The 16840-nt window shown below is 40.8% G+C and overlaps 1 protein-coding gene and 1 long non-coding RNA gene across 9 annotated transcripts in view; both read right to left on the bottom strand.

The window, feature by feature from the left end:
* Nucleotides 1–16840, bottom strand: part of LOC134799385 (uncharacterized) — a 170037-nt gene that overhangs the window by 25008 nt on the left and 128189 nt on the right. The window lies entirely within an intron of this gene.
* Nucleotides 1–16840, bottom strand: part of LOC134799334 (RNA-binding protein Pasilla) — a 104149-nt gene that overhangs the window by 9099 nt on the left and 78210 nt on the right. For 6 of the 8 annotated variants that reach the window (XM_063771732.1, XM_063771733.1, XM_063771737.1 and 3 more), the window contains 4 exons: nucleotides 6858–7011; nucleotides 6107–6276; nucleotides 3155–3301; nucleotides 994–1189 (listed from right to left, as the gene is read on the bottom strand). In XM_063771732.1, coding sequence (XP_063627802.1) covers nucleotides 994–1189; nucleotides 3155–3301; nucleotides 6107–6276; nucleotides 6858–7011 — 667 coding nt within the window. Of the gene's footprint in view, nucleotides 1–981; nucleotides 1190–3154; nucleotides 3302–6106; nucleotides 6277–6857; nucleotides 7012–16840 lie in introns of all 8 variants that reach the window. The other 2 variants (XM_063771734.1, XM_063771736.1) reach the window with 2 other exon arrangements.

The raw sequence follows: 16840 nt of genomic DNA, 5'->3' as shown, positions 1-16840 counted from the left end.
AATAGATAACATTCAATAACTAAATTACAATATATTAATATCAATATAACTAATTAATTATATCTACATTTATTAAGTATCCTTTGGGACTTGTTCTATATTCAATTTGACATTTGGCAGAAATCGAATCACAGTCTTTAACTAATATTATAAAGCTTTAAAATGATGCCCCAAGAATAAAATTATTCTCTTTGGTTTGTGCAGCTTTCCAACCATTTTAACTTGGGTACTGAAAAGTGGACCCAGAGAAGAAAACAACAAACTGAATGTGACTAAATTCACGCAAAAATATGACTGACAATCTAGTTTAAAACTAGGTAAATAAAATAAACATTTTCTCCGAGTAGCCAACTTTGCAATAGCCAAATTATACACATATCTCTCTTTATTTCATGGGTAGGTAAACAATCGTCGAGCTGCGTTTATGTACTCATAAATCTGGCAAGAAACCACTAATGCCCTTAAGAGATCCCACTACTTTAGCTAATTCATTAAACATTTCGAAGACATCGGGATAAGATTCTAAACCTTGCCTATTTACAGCTCCCAAAGAACCTAACGTACGACTAGGTACTGTACTACCTTTATAAGTTACAACAACGTGTAGATGTCTTTTGTTCAGCAAACTTTAATTCAATACTACTGACTTAAGATTCATCGATCGTATTAGGTGTGTAAAGTCTTAAACAAATTCGTGTTTAGAAATTGACAGTTAATATAGATGGCACTGTACCGCTCCGTACATTGCGCGGCAACTCTAGCAGTCGATATCGACGTTTAACAATCAGCTACAACACAATATACGGCGCATCTTCTTTAGGTGTCAACCTCGGAGGCAAGATTATTTCTCAGACTTTAGACATCTTATACAATCAATGTTTATTTTGGCCATATACTCCTTATTGGTGATCTTGAACGCCACACTTCACCGTTAGCCGTAACTTATATCGGGGCGCTACATCTGGTATTGAAGCCACATACCTAGGCACTCACCTAGGCCGACCTGCGACAGCGGGCCGAACACGGACTGGTCCTGCGCGGGCAGCGGGTAGAAGGCGGCCGACAGCGGCGCGGCGGGCATCGCGGCCGGCAGCGCCAGCCCCAGCACGCCGTGCTTCACCAGCAGCGCCAGCGCCGCAGAGATCTCTGAGATGCCGGCGTCCGAGTACCCGGATTGCCGGAGGGCCACCTGGAACGCGATATTAACAATTAAAAATGCCGGACAAGTGCGAGTCGGACGCGCTCACCGGGGGTTCCGTACTTTTTAGTATTTGTTGTTATAGCGGCAACAGAAACACATCATCTGGGAAAATTACAACTATCACGGTTCTTGAGATACAGCCTGGTGACAGACAGACGGACAGCGGAGTCTTAGTAAAAAGGTCCCGTTTTTACCCTTTGGGTACGGAACCCCAAAAATGCATCCCTCTACAGGTCACTACAATAAGTGAATGGAAATATCTATGCGTGTAAAAAATTAACCAATAAAATGGTCTCTCTAGCTGTATTCACACAATGACAGATTTACCCCCTTATCCATAAAACTGTACGAGCCTGAATATTAGTTAAATTATGTTTTATCCCTTTCTTACAAATACATAATTCAAAATGACATAAAGACAAACGATTCATAGCTTATTGAGGTATGTAGTGCGTTTATAAATAACGCCAATAATTCGTTTAGTTCATTCAGCAGCATCTACCAGCACGGGTACCTCATAGAGCAGCGTGTGTTGCGTGAGGAGTGTCTGCTGCTGCGAGCCGGGCGGCGCCAGCGACAGCGTGAGAACCGTCCACCAGCACCAATCAGTCATGTGGCATACCTTGATGTGGTCCAGCGTGTGTTGCGTGAGGGTATCTGTTGCTGCGAGCCGGGCGGCGCCAGCGACAGCGTCAGGACCGTCTACCAGCACCAATCAGTCATGTGGCATACCTTGATGTGGTCCAGCGTGTGTTGCGTGAGGGGTGTCTGCTGCTGCGAGCCGGGCGGCGCCAGCGACAGCGTGAGAACCACCCACCAGCACCAATCAGTCATGAGGCATACCTTGGTGTGGTCCAGCGTGTGTTGTGTGAGAGGTGTCTGCTGCTGCGAGCCGGGCGGCGCCAGCGACACCGTGAGAACCACCCACCAGCACCAATCAGTCATGAGGCATACCTTGATGTGGTCCAGCGTGTGTTGCGTGATGGGTGTCTGCTGCTGCGAGCCGGGCGGCGCCAGCGACAGCGTGAGAACCGTCCACCAGCACCAATCAGTCATGTGGCATACCTTGATGTGGTCCAGCGTGTGTTGCGTGAGGGGTGTCTGCTGCTGCGAGCCGGGCGGCGCCAGCGACTCCGTGAAAACCGTCCACCAGCACCAATCAGTCATGTGGCATACCTTGATGTGGTCCAGCGTGTGTTGCGTGAGGGGCGTCTGCAGCTGCGAGCCGGGCGGCGCCAGCGACAGCGTGTGGACCATCCACCAGCACCAATCAGTCATATGGCATACCTTGATGTGGTCCAGCGTGTGTTGCGTGAGGGGTGTCTGCTGCTGCGAGCCGGGCGGCGCCAGCGACTCCGTGAAAACCGTCCACCAGCACCAATCAGTCATGTGGCATACCTTGATGTGGTCCAGCGTGTGTTGCGTGAGGGGCGTCTGCAGCTGCGAGCCGGGCGGCGCCAGCGACAGCGTGTGGACCATCCACCAGCACCAATCAGTCATGTGGCATACCTTGATGTGGTCCAGCGTGTGTTGCGTGAGGGGTGTCTGCTGCTGCGAGCCGGGCGGCGCCAGCGACTCCGTGAAAACCGTCCACCAGCACCAATCAGTCATGTGGCATACCTTGATGTGGTCCAGCGTGTGTTGCGTGAGGGGCGTCTGCAGCTGCGAGCCGGGCGGCGCCAGCGACAGCGTGTGGACCATCCACCAGCACCAATCAGTCATGTGGCATACCTTGATGTGGTCCAGCGTGTGTTGCGTGAGGGGTGTCTGCTGCTGCGAGCCGGGCGGCGCCAGCGACTCCGTGAAAACCGTCCACCAGCACCAATCAGTCATGTGGCATACCTTGATGTGGTCCAGCGTGTGTTGCGTGAGGGGCGTCTGCAGCTGCGAGCCGGGCGGCGCCAGCGACAGCGTGTGGACCATCCACCAGCACCAATCAGTCATGTGGCATACCTTGATGTGGTCCAGCGTGTGTTGCGTGAGGGGTGTCTGCTGCTGCGAGCCGGGCGGCGCCAGCGACAGCGTGAGACTGAGCGCGCCGAGTCCAGAACCGTTAACCAGCACGGAACCACCGACTACGCCTGCGCCCAGCGCGTGGCTCTGTCAACAAATGGAAACGTTAAATAATTCATTTTGACAAACAAAAAAGTCCATATGGCCTCATAGAAGCTATATATTCAACTAAAAATATGCTTTAATGGCCTCTCAAAATATTGTATCATTCAACCCAACCCAAGGAAAGTTACTAAATATACGGAATAGAGTAACATGGTTACATAACAACATACAGCCATACACAAATATTCCATTAAAATACATACCTACTTACATACAAATTGTTTACCAACAATGTCTCAAAGTATTCAAGGTGTTTTACGGTCTTCATGGTTTGTTATGTTATTTATATCTATTTTAAATTTTGCCATTAAATGACATTGTAACATTTACATAAGTCATTGCTATTGTATCGTTACTCGTGTTAGGCACGGTATTACATAGTACAGTCACAATCATTTTAAAATATAGAGTAAAAAAGTAAATGACATACATAATTTTGTTCATGAATTCTTTAGATTGTACATCCGTCGCATGCAATATGTACATATATTACTTATATTTATAAAGCTTGTAGGGTCTTATAATACTGGAAAAGCACATCTCATATTATACAACATTCAACATCGATTATATTTGAACACTTAATTTATTTTGCCAATTAGGTATGCCAGTTATGTATTATATTTTCAGTTTTCTTTTCAACAACATAATTAGATAAAACATGAGAATATATAAGGGATTAAAATGTAATGTTACGTTTATAATACGATCTACGTCCATTTTAGATACGGGATATACGAGTATAGAGACGATTAAAAATTGTCCTTACTTAATATAAAGTTATGGTGGCAATTTCAATGACATGCCTAAATCGCAGTACCAACGAATTACAAAACCCCTTCATCATAATCTAAAGTTCCATTTTTGGCATTGTCCATAAAATCTTCTACCAACGGTGGATGTCTTTGGAAAAGAACACTGACAGTTTATAAGGATAGCATAATTTAGATAGAAGCGTTCAAATACTAACACAGATAATCGTTTAATATAGTTTAGAAGATAGCAGTTAGTGCAGTGTCCAGCATCATGAGAACGGTAAGGGTCGCGACCACTTAAACACGCCTCAACGTGCCTCCACCAGCTGCGTCGGTGAGATTGCGACAACCCTACACAACCACAACTCAAAACCAACTCTATGACTTAGTTTTAAAGTTGAAAATCGAATGGCAAACCCTGATATCAATAGACACGTCGCCCCCAAGATAAAAGAGACTCTAAACTTTTAATCTTAAAGTTGAAAACAGTTTGTCACAAGTCGGGATCAATCGAGATTTCAAAGATCGGGAAGCGATCAAAAGTAGACTTTATCTCTAGGTGATAAGTCTCCAAATGGCGTGATAGTGGAAATTGCATTTCAACGCCTTGGTCACTTTGTAGTTCTTTTTGCAGTCTGAAGATTTCGCTTTATTGTAGATTATTAAGCTGGCCAGTCTCAAAGCGGCGGTTTTAGGTCAACATCATATGAGCTGTCACTAGGAACAGGGTATTTAGGTCAAACTGTTGGTTTTAGGTCAGAAATATATGTAGTTGTAAAAAATATATAAATAGATTAGCAACACATATTTTGTTATTTTTAAGATATACATATATGTCGGGAATTGTGGGCGTATCATACTATCGGCAGCACATCAGAACCTTCAATCGTGGATGACGAGGGCCTTCAATGAAATACGATGTTCAACTCACAATCTTTACTGCACAAGACTCATTACAAATCACAGCACGCGTTACGTTTCTTATCTTAAGCAAACCAGTGGATTAGACCCAGGAGCCGCCACAGACGTCATCTTCCCCCGTTCGTTCTCATCGTGCTCCTTCTGAAGATTGATTGACAGCATAACTTCAATTGTTCTGGACTTCAATTGTTTTAAGAGCGCACTCTATGACGTCTTGGCGGAACTGCGTCGAACGCCACTCAAGTGTACGTAACACCCTAGTTTGCTCTATTTGTCAAGGTTTGCATGACAAAACGCCTCTTGAAGGCGATAGATGGCACATTTCAGCCATTCTCCGACATATACATATAAATATACCTTGAATATGCTAAGGGGAGTAAAGGTAAGCAAAGCTTAAAATAAATTAGTAATCCCTTTTTTACAACCAAAGCACAATCATGCGTTAACAATTATTCTGTAGGTGTAAAACCAAGCATTTGATTCTTATTAAAGCGCGAATTATGCGAGTTGTGTATTTCTAAGTTACCTGACTGAAGTGATTTTAATTTGTTTGTTTCCCTTCCTCCACCTGATTCCTGCACCTACCGTCGTCGACACAATTAGCTGACTATTCGTAGACCATATTGCAAAGACATAAGGACTATGGTCAGTCATGAGTTCTGCTGGAAGTCCCTAGCGATCAAGGCAGAAGACACGCGTGAACTATGACACCGGTTTGAATTTGTTATTGATTTTTTGCTATCAAAGGTGCATAACATGACTTTATCGTTACGATACGTAACTGTAGTTGTTACAAAATTTTGGCTATTTGTGCCTGTGCCCTTTCTGGCAGTCATTGTTATTCGTTGTCCTGTTGCTTTGGTCTACCATGTAGCCAGATTGAGCCGACGGCAACGCAACGCACGCTCCGAGCGTGCACGCTCACCGCTGACGCCGATAGCCATATATGTATTTGTTTTAACCAATGTATGGCGTATGGCGGTCGGCATCAGCGTCGAGCGAGCACGCTGGGAGCTCCGCGTGTCCCGTGGCATTAATGGTCAGAGAGGCAGGTTGTCGCATCTCAACGCACAATGAAACAGTCTCTCAAGGAACGTGTTTGTGTGGTCACCTCGGTCACCTCGGCGGTGGGCACGGCGTACGGCGAGCCGGTGGGGTTGTAGTTGGCCACCGGCCCGGCCACGTCCGCGTACGACACGTTCGGACACGACCCGGACTGCGGGTCGTCCACCACTTTCTGGAGGATCATGAGGCAGGCCTTCTTGTTGTTGTCTTTTTCGCCTGGAACACATAGAGATTGGTTAATATGTTTCATAACAGTTAAGCTAAACCCTTAATTAGACATTTACTTTGCCTAAGGTCTAGGTCTTTTGAGGGAGGCCGTTACGGTATTGCCACGTCCTATACAAATGTTGCTGACTTCCCATACATTGACTCTGTATGCCGTACAGAGTCAACAGAAGACCAAGGCCTAAATTATTTCTTATAAACTCATTCTACCTGTATTTGTACGGGTAATAAGATACTAAAGTGTAATTTATAATGTATAATGAACTTTAAACAAACTCCTCAAAGTTTTATTAACGACGTTCAGCGCTCACAGTCCCAAGTAAGATATGCAATGAGAATTGTATTTTATAACAGTAATCCGTATTCCTTCAGCGACTACGACACCACTCCTTGGTGCAAGCGTAATGCTTCAAGCTGAACTAGACTCAACCTCAAACAACACAACATCTACCCACAACAATGATCAGATCAGAGTTCCTACATAGGGACAACTCATATGCACAAGGTATTAAGTGTGTCCCTCACCCCAAGCTGAAGTCAACCCTATGTCCAACGTAACAAAGTCCACTTACCCACAACAGTAATGCAGCGTTCTTGTAAAGACAGCTCTTTAGCCTTCTGCGAGATCTGCACGTAGCTGCCGCTCTGCTCCTTGATCTGCTTGATGTAGTTGCCGCCCTTGCCGATGATCATGCCCGCCGTCGAGTTGGGCACGAGGATCTTCACCTGCAATAATGGACTTTATTAGATAGGAATAAAGTTTGATTTTATTTTGCAAGAGTCATAGATTTTCACCAACAAATAAGTTCTATATTCAACCTAAATTCATTGACCGTCCTGAAAGATAAACGGTTTTTTTTAAATGTCATGAATGTCATGATCATAAAGAAGCATATTGATAGTACAGACAGTAAGCAGTTGCCGTAGTCTATGGGTCCTTGCAACGCCAGAGCTGTCACGTGCGCGTTGTGGACCCTCTAGATAAAGTTGTGTGTGGAGTGTACAGCTTATAAACGACAAAATCTACTATTTGATTAGGTATTAACCCCAGAGTTGTAACAATTTCTCCCAGAGGACGAGTGTCATATAGTAGCTCTAAGTAAAAGGCAGTAAGTTCTATACAACTTGTGTTACACCCTGCTGAACTTACACCCTTTCTCAGGATACTGTAATACTAGTGTTGTGTATTTGTTTGGGACTTGCAGTTTGGGCGCCTTTGAGAGTTGGCCAAGAACTTATTCCATAGGGATTACTTGGGTCAAACTTAAAAAGAAAAACATAGAGTTACGCGGTTATCACACTAATGTGGATCCACTCCACACGCCGCTTCGCTGTGTGGGCGAGACAGCGCTATGGGCGTTTATAAATATCTAATATATTAAACCTTTGACCGTTGAAGACGTCAGCTGACGCGACTGATAGACTTGGCGTTCAAAGGGTTAAGGGCATAATTATTTTAATTCATAGATGTCAAGGCTTCTGTACAATTAGCACGACTTGAGATAACCTCGCAAATTAGGATATTCCATCTTTTTCTAAAGTACCGACTGATTAAATCAGATATTAGAGATGGGGAATTTTCTTACACGGGATTCGGGAGCTTTGACCTCTACCAAAATTATCTCTATCTATCTTCGCAGTTATCAGAAACAGGAAATACTAATTCGATCGTAATTCTGCGTGTGACGTGACCCAATTAGTATATATCTACTAACTAGGGTTTTGGCAAGCCGACGCCATTTCATTTAACTAATTAAGTAGAGGCATATTTTATCTAAACTCTCCCCGTTATTCGTGAAATAGAATGTATATTTAGTTAAAATATGTTTTGTCCCTTTCAAACAGCCCAAATATCAAAGGACAAACGAAGCTTAACCCGGCAACTCCCAGGGGTCTAAAAAATTGAAGTTTAGATTGAGTTTCACTCTTTGCCGACTCAATATTGCGTCCGTGGGAAGAAAAGGTTAACAGCATTTTATCTGAATTTGATTTGACTGAAATACGATATTGTTTTTTTTTACTGGTATCAAAGGAATCGTTGGTCGGTTTAGTTTTTCCTACTTCAGTTACAAGAATACGCCATTAGAGACTCATTAATTAAAATAAAATAAGAAATTCTAAAAGGTGACAGACCTGGGACTAAAAGGGTCTCTTTCAATCTCATCATTAACTTAATTACATAAAAGAATGCTTTTAATGGATGTAATTTGTATTTCAAACAGCTAATGGCCATTGTTTGTCCCCGGACAAACGCTGCAGGCTCCTCAGAAACTTTCCCGCGATAATTCTTTTTATTTATATTTACCTCTCCAGAACAGAAAGTCAAGTTTTCCTTGTAACTGTGTATTTGAGCGGGCGTACAAAATACATTTGGTGATTTAAGGGGAGCGATATCCTCATAGCCATAGCCGCAGTAATAATCAAGGAGGTGCTGCCTTGGTTTCAAAACGTCTTATTTAAACATCAAATCTAGATATTTTGTAACTTTGAATACTTGATTGTATACAGTTGGGTTCACAAAAATAATATCTTTAGACGCCAACGTTCCAAAAATATATTTACACGGCATTATTGTGAGTGTCTTTAGAGCCGTGTAAATATATTTTTGGAACGTTGGATTGTAAAGAGGTACCTATAGGTAAATTTGACAAAGTCGTAATGCAATAGGAAACCTACTTGACTTAGGGCCTTTGTTAGCGAAGATATGAATAATCTGCACATAAGGGGTCATCCATTAATTACATCACACGTTTAGGGGGTGGGAGGGGGTCAAGCAAATGTGACATGTTGTGACAAGGGGGAGGGGGGAGTCATAAACTTTGTGACGTCACTTTAACTTCATCAGTAACCGAAAATGTATTTAAATTATTTTATACGTTAATTATCATTTAAATAACAAGTTTTTGAAATGATAATCGTTGTTATTCGTTTAATTTTATTTCTTAATCAGTTTTGGGTTATAAAATTACTAATATTTCCTTTGTCAAAAATATTTTGATAAAATATTAAATAAATATTTGCCGATTTCGTTGAAGAAATGTGACGTCACACCAGGGGGGAGGGGTTTGCCAAATGTGACCAAGTGTGACAAGGAGGGGGGAGGGGTCAAAAAACCTAGAAATTCGTGTGACGTAATTAATGGATGACCCCTAATTGTGAAATTGTGAACAACATTGTCAACATTACTGATATAAACTCTAATTATTAATTTCATCTTGAACTGGATTAAAAGATGAATTTAAGGCAACAAATTCGTTAGGTAATATTTTAACTTAAATAATTTGCGTTTCTCTATCGGAAAAGTGGCCGAAATCCGACATAATACAAAAGAGAAGCTCAAAAGACAAAATTGCCTACGCTCAGAGGCTTATATAAGGTCGCATCGCAGGTTTAAGCAAGAACAGCGGGATTCGGGTCTCAAAACATCTTGCGAGCGTATAATGCCTCCTGAGCCCCTAATATCCTTCAAAAGATATAGGCCGTTTAAAATAGGACGGCGCTTTACACAGAAAATACAACAGTACAGGTGTCTGACTTAAGGAGCGGACAATTTGACCACACTGAGGCCTACCGCTAATATCGAAAGTTCGTTACCTGCCTCTTTATCGTTCGAATATGCAAGAGCGATAGGGAGGCAGCTATCGAAATTTCGATTTTCGATGTTTGCATTGGCCCTGTGGAACTTAATTGACGCAGTTAAGTAAGCACTTGTACACACCACGAGTCACGCCCTTTTAACATCAGGATTTGCCCAAACATTCGTGTTGCATCTTTTTCCTTTACGAAACGAATTGGCAGCATTACGTCACTTTTGTCATACATTTTGCTGCGTAAACGGAACGATTACGTGTTTTAGTGTCGAAGTTAGACAATTTACTGCATGGGATGGTTGGGAATTTTCGTAGAATTTCTCTGAGAAAACAGCTGCATATGATATACTTAACGCAACCGATCCGTTAACTGTTGCTGTCACTAAGTTTTAAAAATAGCACCCACGCGAGCGAGTTTACGTCACCGAGGATGACAACACTGGACACTGTACAATAATATCTACTCGTAATATAATAAGTAGATGCGGTAAATGTGTGCCAAACGGAAGTCCTTCACGCGTCTGACTGTCTGGGGCTACTCGTATCAGTCGTATCGTAGGACTAACAGTGACTGTTTCACCGGTTTTGCTTGTACTTCAAATTGATACCAATATCAAGCACCTAAATATAAACATTTTAAGAGGGAAATTCTAGGAGCTGACGGCGGTAATGGCACCACTTTTCAGCCTATAGCCTTCTTGAAGCGTAGGATCACCACTACAAGGATTAGAAGTCAAAGTGCGGGAATAAGTAGGTATGCATAGTACACTGTTTTAGAAATCCTCGTCTAGTTAAATGTCGTAATTTTAACAGAAATCAAAGCTAAAGAGAAGAACTTTACTGTGGTAAAGGCATAAGTGGTGAGAACGAATATTTTATTCCCGAGTCTTGAATGTTCGTCTACCAGTCTTACTCTAGACATATTCGATCAAACTTCTGCAATAAATCATTTCTGTGACCGCCACGGCCACGGCGAATCGAAGCCTTACTTGTGATCCTTGTCACATTAAGCTTATCTTACCGCCATTAATAGTGGCCGCTTGTTTCTGAAATCGCGCTCTTACAATAAAAAGTCCCTCAATACTACATCGGCAGTTGTAATTACAGTCTTATGTGGATGTCATAGAGCTAATATTCCCACTAGATATGCAAAGTTATTGGAACTTTCTTCGTCTGCCACGGATTTTAGGAGGTCTGTACAGTCGCCATCAGATATATCTAAGCGGCCGAGGTCTTCAAAAATATCTGAACACGCACTCTAGCGCCTTGTTCAGATATTTGTGAGCACCTTGGCCGCTCCAATATATCTGACGTGGACTGTAATAGAGGTGTTATTTTATTATGGCTCCTAGATGTAGACAGCTCCAACATTAAATGGGTTGTAATATTTGCAATGGTCAGATTTATTAAGGATTATGTGATGGCTATTTCAGAAGCGCAGCATGCGTCCTCCCATTTTACACCGAACAACAAAAATTTACAGTGACAAATGTATCCGTCAATAAATGGGATGAAAAAAAAAACAAAACAAGCGAGTATGTTCCGTTTCATAAGTGGACTTTAGATGTGTTTAAATTTAGCTAGCTGCATGAAAAATGCTGTAAAAACATATGTGTACAGGCAGTTGGCATGTATTTCATAATGTCAGATATGATAAATGCCTTTATAGATGTATTTTTATAATCTTTTTTGTCTGTTACGAGACTTTTTGAGCGGTATAAGAGGTATGTCATCTTCTTATAAGAATATGTAGGTACCTACTCGAGCTAACCGTAAACACACATAATAAAATAATTGTCATTATTTCTACATACTTAACATAATTCTAAAAAAAACCTCTCGACTCTCCTATATCAATAGAAGCGAATTCCTTCAATAACAGCACTCGGTTCCGGCATCTCATTGCCACTGGTCGGTATTTTCAACAGCATAATGAAGTTACTAACTAGTTTCCGAGCCATCTAACGACAGTTTGATGTATACGACCACTCCACCCGCACTCAGTACGTAAATAACGAATGTGGTTTGAAACTGTCATGTTGTTACGTCATTTCAATACTAGAACATTGGGTCAGCCGACGTCATAGATATGTATACATTTCAGACCTTATTACAATGCCATAAGGTTGAACATGTGTTTGACGAGCGTGCCTAATGACGAGATAATTGCACGAGCGTGATTCCGCGACCTTGCACGCAATCAGCTCGTATCAACATTCAACTATCAACAATCAACAAGACACTCAATTGATACACTATGTTGACCGATTGTGGACCTTATCTTGATGGAGTAAGGTTGAGGATAGTTGGAGTGTGTAGCTCATGCCTGCGCACGTGCGACGCTGTAATAGATCATAACAGGAATCAACATGGCGGCCACCAAGAGAGTCCGTCTGTCTAAGCTGCAGAGTTAGGTCTGCACAGTTTGACGTGACCAAGCGTAGAAGGGCCACAATAACGTCATATTTTTATTGACACTTTCACTCTTTATCATTATATTAGCTTGGTCCATCAATTCAGCACTAGTCCAGTTATCTTCGAATTATAACTACTAAATATGAGCTAGAAATATAGAAGTCTCCCGATGAAGTACAACTTACGGGAATCAAGATGGTAAGTTTCTTTATCGATAAATTATATATTACCTGGGTAAAGGAGATATCATCTTTTCAGTAGAGGCAATGGTAATATACTATACATAATATACTCATGGACAATTATAGAGGAACGTAAAAAAAAAGTTTTAATTACTGGATTACGGCACCTAAAGTAATTTCAAAATTAGTACTTAATTAAACTTTTTTTGCGTTCCTCCAAGTCCATGAGTGTATATTCCTAAGCATGTAAGATATGAATCACTTAACTAGCGTCTGGTCTAGTCGTTAAACTTCCAGATTCCAACGGTTGCGTTTACAAGTCTCTTCGTAATTTTTCATTTTCTTCTCCTAAATGTCCAGTATTTTAGACGAACGTTAGTCGCTTACACGTCACGTTTGAATTACCGCTGTGTTTATAGCTGCCTGACTCTAACATACGTCTCTTTGGGATTTCCCTCCAATTCTGTCTGAAATTCATTCCGTCCTACCATCTGCGGCCTATTTGCCAGTATTCGTAAATAGGATTTTCAGCGCGTTACAGAAGTAACGATAACAGTACCTCAACTTCATACAAATATGTATAGCAAGTCTATCAATAGTGTCAGTCAGTGTAATCCATCAAAGCACTTACAGCTATGTTTACAGATGCCGCCTCTAACAAAACATACAGCCAATAACCGCCACCCGAGATTTCCCCCTACGATTTCGGATGAAATAACGTCAATCCGACTCAATCCGCATATCTCTCGTCTCGCATGAAATTTCACCATTCGCGGCCCATCTGTGGCCTACTTGCGAATGTTAGTAAATACGATTTAGTTCGTTACACAGTCATCTTTACCAGTATTTTGACTTCTTAATATTTTTTTGCTGGCGTGTTAATGTATATAGCAAGGTGTTTTTTTATCTGATTTCACAATTGACTTAGTAGTTCTTGCGTCCACTTAGTCTTTATATTTATTATTTATTTCCTGTAGGCACTTCTCAAATTCTCTACTTAATACTCGTACTTGAAACCTCAATCCAAAAACAGCCTTAATACTCCGTTATATTGAACTCTCTTATTAATTCCCATTTTCCAAGATAATTAATTGTGCAGGCACACACAGGCACAAGCTGGCATCGGCTAGTTTGGGGCTGACAGATAATTCGTTTTGGTTACGTTAAGATAATTATTTGTAATCTTTCTTGTAAACATATTCTAATAAATAAACGATTGGAATTTCAAGTACAATTTCGCTCCAGACCTACATACCTAAGTACCTATTAGAAATACAGTATTAGACCGACATTTAACACTGGAAACACTGCGGTTATTACAGTGCATTGTCGAACATTCTCAGTCCAGTAGTCTCCAGTGGCAATGCATCCATGCTAACAATCAACCAAATCGGTCGTGTAAATGACGTTTGACAACTTTGACAGCACGCTACTGCTTATAATCATAAATCCTCATTCCCAGCAGCAAACACAAAATTCCTCAAACAGTTCAAGCGATATTGGCCGCTTGTAGTAATGGCGCAATCTGATATGTAGACACTGCGAAATCTCTTGTTTTCCGAACAATATTATCGAATTTGGGCACGTCATTTATATCGGGGAAGGGATATTGGTATCAATCTATCATGAAAATGTCCTGCAATTTGCGAGGCTATCGCCTGTTATGTCTGTTGACAATATATGTTTGCTGAGGTACTTGAGGGGAAGAAATCAATAATACATGAAGTTCTATCAAAGACACATTTAGTTTGTTATAGTTACTGCAACAGGATTAGGACTGTGACTGGTTGTTAAGCGGGTTACGTTTTATTTGTAGAGTCATGTTACTGTCTTCCTGTTCTCAGTTGTGACAGCTCTGGGCGCAGACGCAGCTAATGTTAATTAACGCTCGTAATACCAATTCACATAAAGAACGTAAGCGACATACTTCCCCCTTTAAATTGCGTCTTTATTCGAGTAAGATAGCTTTGCTAGCCCACAGTGCCGTAACGACATAAGAGACGTTCTTCTCCTTTGGAAATACGACTATGTACGCAGCAAAATAAGGTCTTATTCGCCTTGTATCCTGTATCAGGCTAAGTCTTTGTGCAACAGCGCTTACTAATGAGCTGCTTCATGTTATATTGAGCTGAGGAGCGAGGATCAAAGGAATCTACATAGTAATGCGCGGTACACAATCAGCTGCTAAGGGTGCGTGAATTGGCATGTGTAGATTACCATGCTTGCCGTAATCAGTACGTCTACCACGAGTTTTGACATTGACATAACGCTCACGTCTACGTAATTTACTTTCTGTACATCTCGCTTGCGCTAATATGCGAGTACGAGCGAGATGCATAGAAAGTAAGTTACGTAGACGTGAGCGTATATGTCAATGTCAAAACTGATGGTAGACGTACAGTACTACTGTCGAGGCGATTACACCGATTACGTATATATGTATTCAGTTGGCTGTATTAGCACATTCCCAGTCCAGTGGCTGACATACATATGTAAGTGCCTCATTGACAAGCCGTAGGGAGACCGTGTGACGTGTGACAGATTACAAAACTACGTCTATAGATTTAATCTAATGGGGATCTTAGGCGTCTTGGGCTCATGGGCTCCCTGTCGACTACAAAATGTCATGGGTTAATATTTAAATATTAGGTATAGCTTTACTTTAAATGATGTCTCTTACGGCATTCGTTGCAGTTAGCTACTAACACGTTCAAAATGATCTGCACTACATTTTATTTTCTGGACAATAATTATAACTATTGTCTTCATTCATGTCCAATCTTAGATGGTTCTGCTTCCGAATGAAAGACGTATCTTAAGATTCCATCGCTAAATTCAGGAATCACAAATAAACTATTTAGTGTAGTAAATAAAGGTAGTGGACCCCGCAGTAATTCCTCAGCCAGAAAAAACTTTACAGTATGATAAAGTATCAATAAATAAAAAGTATTGTATAAGTTTCAAAAGAATAATTATAATTGGATTTCAGTAAATACCTAAAGTCTTAAATCGTTAATATCTTTTTACGGAAAAATGCTCCGTTTAAACTTTCTTCTCCGGACATATTCATGTAACGTATTGCAACAATATATGAAATATCAATAAAGAAAAATATCCCCGCAGAAATACCAAAATTAACAAAACATAATTTTTTGGCGTGTCTTGGACCGGAAAGTTGCTTAGTCTAATTTTTTCACTGGAATGCCATTTTATTGCCGATTTATACCTACAAATTGAAAATCTAAAAAAGTTACCATGTAACTATACTTTTTTCAGAAATTGCCTTTTTACTCGCTGTGGAAAATTTCTCTATCCATTTTATTTATTGAATTAAGTTCAGTTTTCTTTCCATTCAACTGTAAAAACATCCAAAAAAATTACGAGCCTATTAAAAACTAAACATATCGGGAGCAGTGTATAGGGAGCGGGGTACACAAGGGATGATATTTCTTTTGGATATTTTGGATTTATGTATATACGTGACTACTTAGTATATATTTAAAAAGAAATCAGGCTGAGAAATTTTCCACTCTCAGTTTTTAATAGTTCTAAAATACATAAACTTGAGTAAGCATTTTTTTTTGATTTTCTTACCCACTACGCCAAATTATATTCTAAGATCATATAAGAAGGAAAAAATGGCAGAGTAATTTTCCGATGAAAATGAGCGTCAAAAAAGGAATTATCATAAAAAAAACTATTCTCATGTTTAACAAAAGTTTTTGATTTTTTTCTAGTATCACATACTGATACAAATAACTTATTTGGTAAAATAATTTTGGACGGAGGAATTACTCGGTTCACAATATAAACAGATTTGTATTTTTACGTATAAATACCTAACTTAGGAGTGTTTTTTTTTTGGATATTTATATGTTAGTTTCGGCTCATACTATACAATAACCAAGCAAAATTTCATCGACTGAGAAATTAATGCATCCATACAACAACTTGCTTCATTTACTACACTATATTGATAAGTTCGAAATAGCAATGAATGAATGAATAGATCACGAAGCGGGAAATTAATTTCTTCTTATCGGACGACCTACGTCACTGGGATCCCTAGAGATGAACTATAGGTACCTACATTAACATCGGCCCGAGAGACGTCTAGGAGGTTACCCTTAACATATTTCCGTCAGGTACACAGACCGAAATGGCAAAGTGTTGTGAGAGGAAATTTGGTTAAAACGCCGCGAAAAGCCATTGTGTTTTTAATCAATATTCGATATAGCGCTGAGCGGCTTCATAATCCAGGCATATGCGCAGAATAACAATCGTGTACTAAGCGGCAGCGAGTCGAACGATTCTGGGATGGCAGGTATTCACATACCTACTTCAAATACCTCAAAGCTACCAACTGTT

This window comes from Cydia splendana, chromosome 18 (genome assembly GCF_910591565.1).
Source record: "Cydia splendana chromosome 18, ilCydSple1.2, whole genome shotgun sequence".
Classification (NCBI taxonomy): domain Eukaryota; kingdom Metazoa; phylum Arthropoda; class Insecta; order Lepidoptera; family Tortricidae; genus Cydia; species Cydia splendana.
Note: the sequence above shows the minus strand (reverse complement) of the source record. Positions and strands in the feature narration are given on the sequence as shown.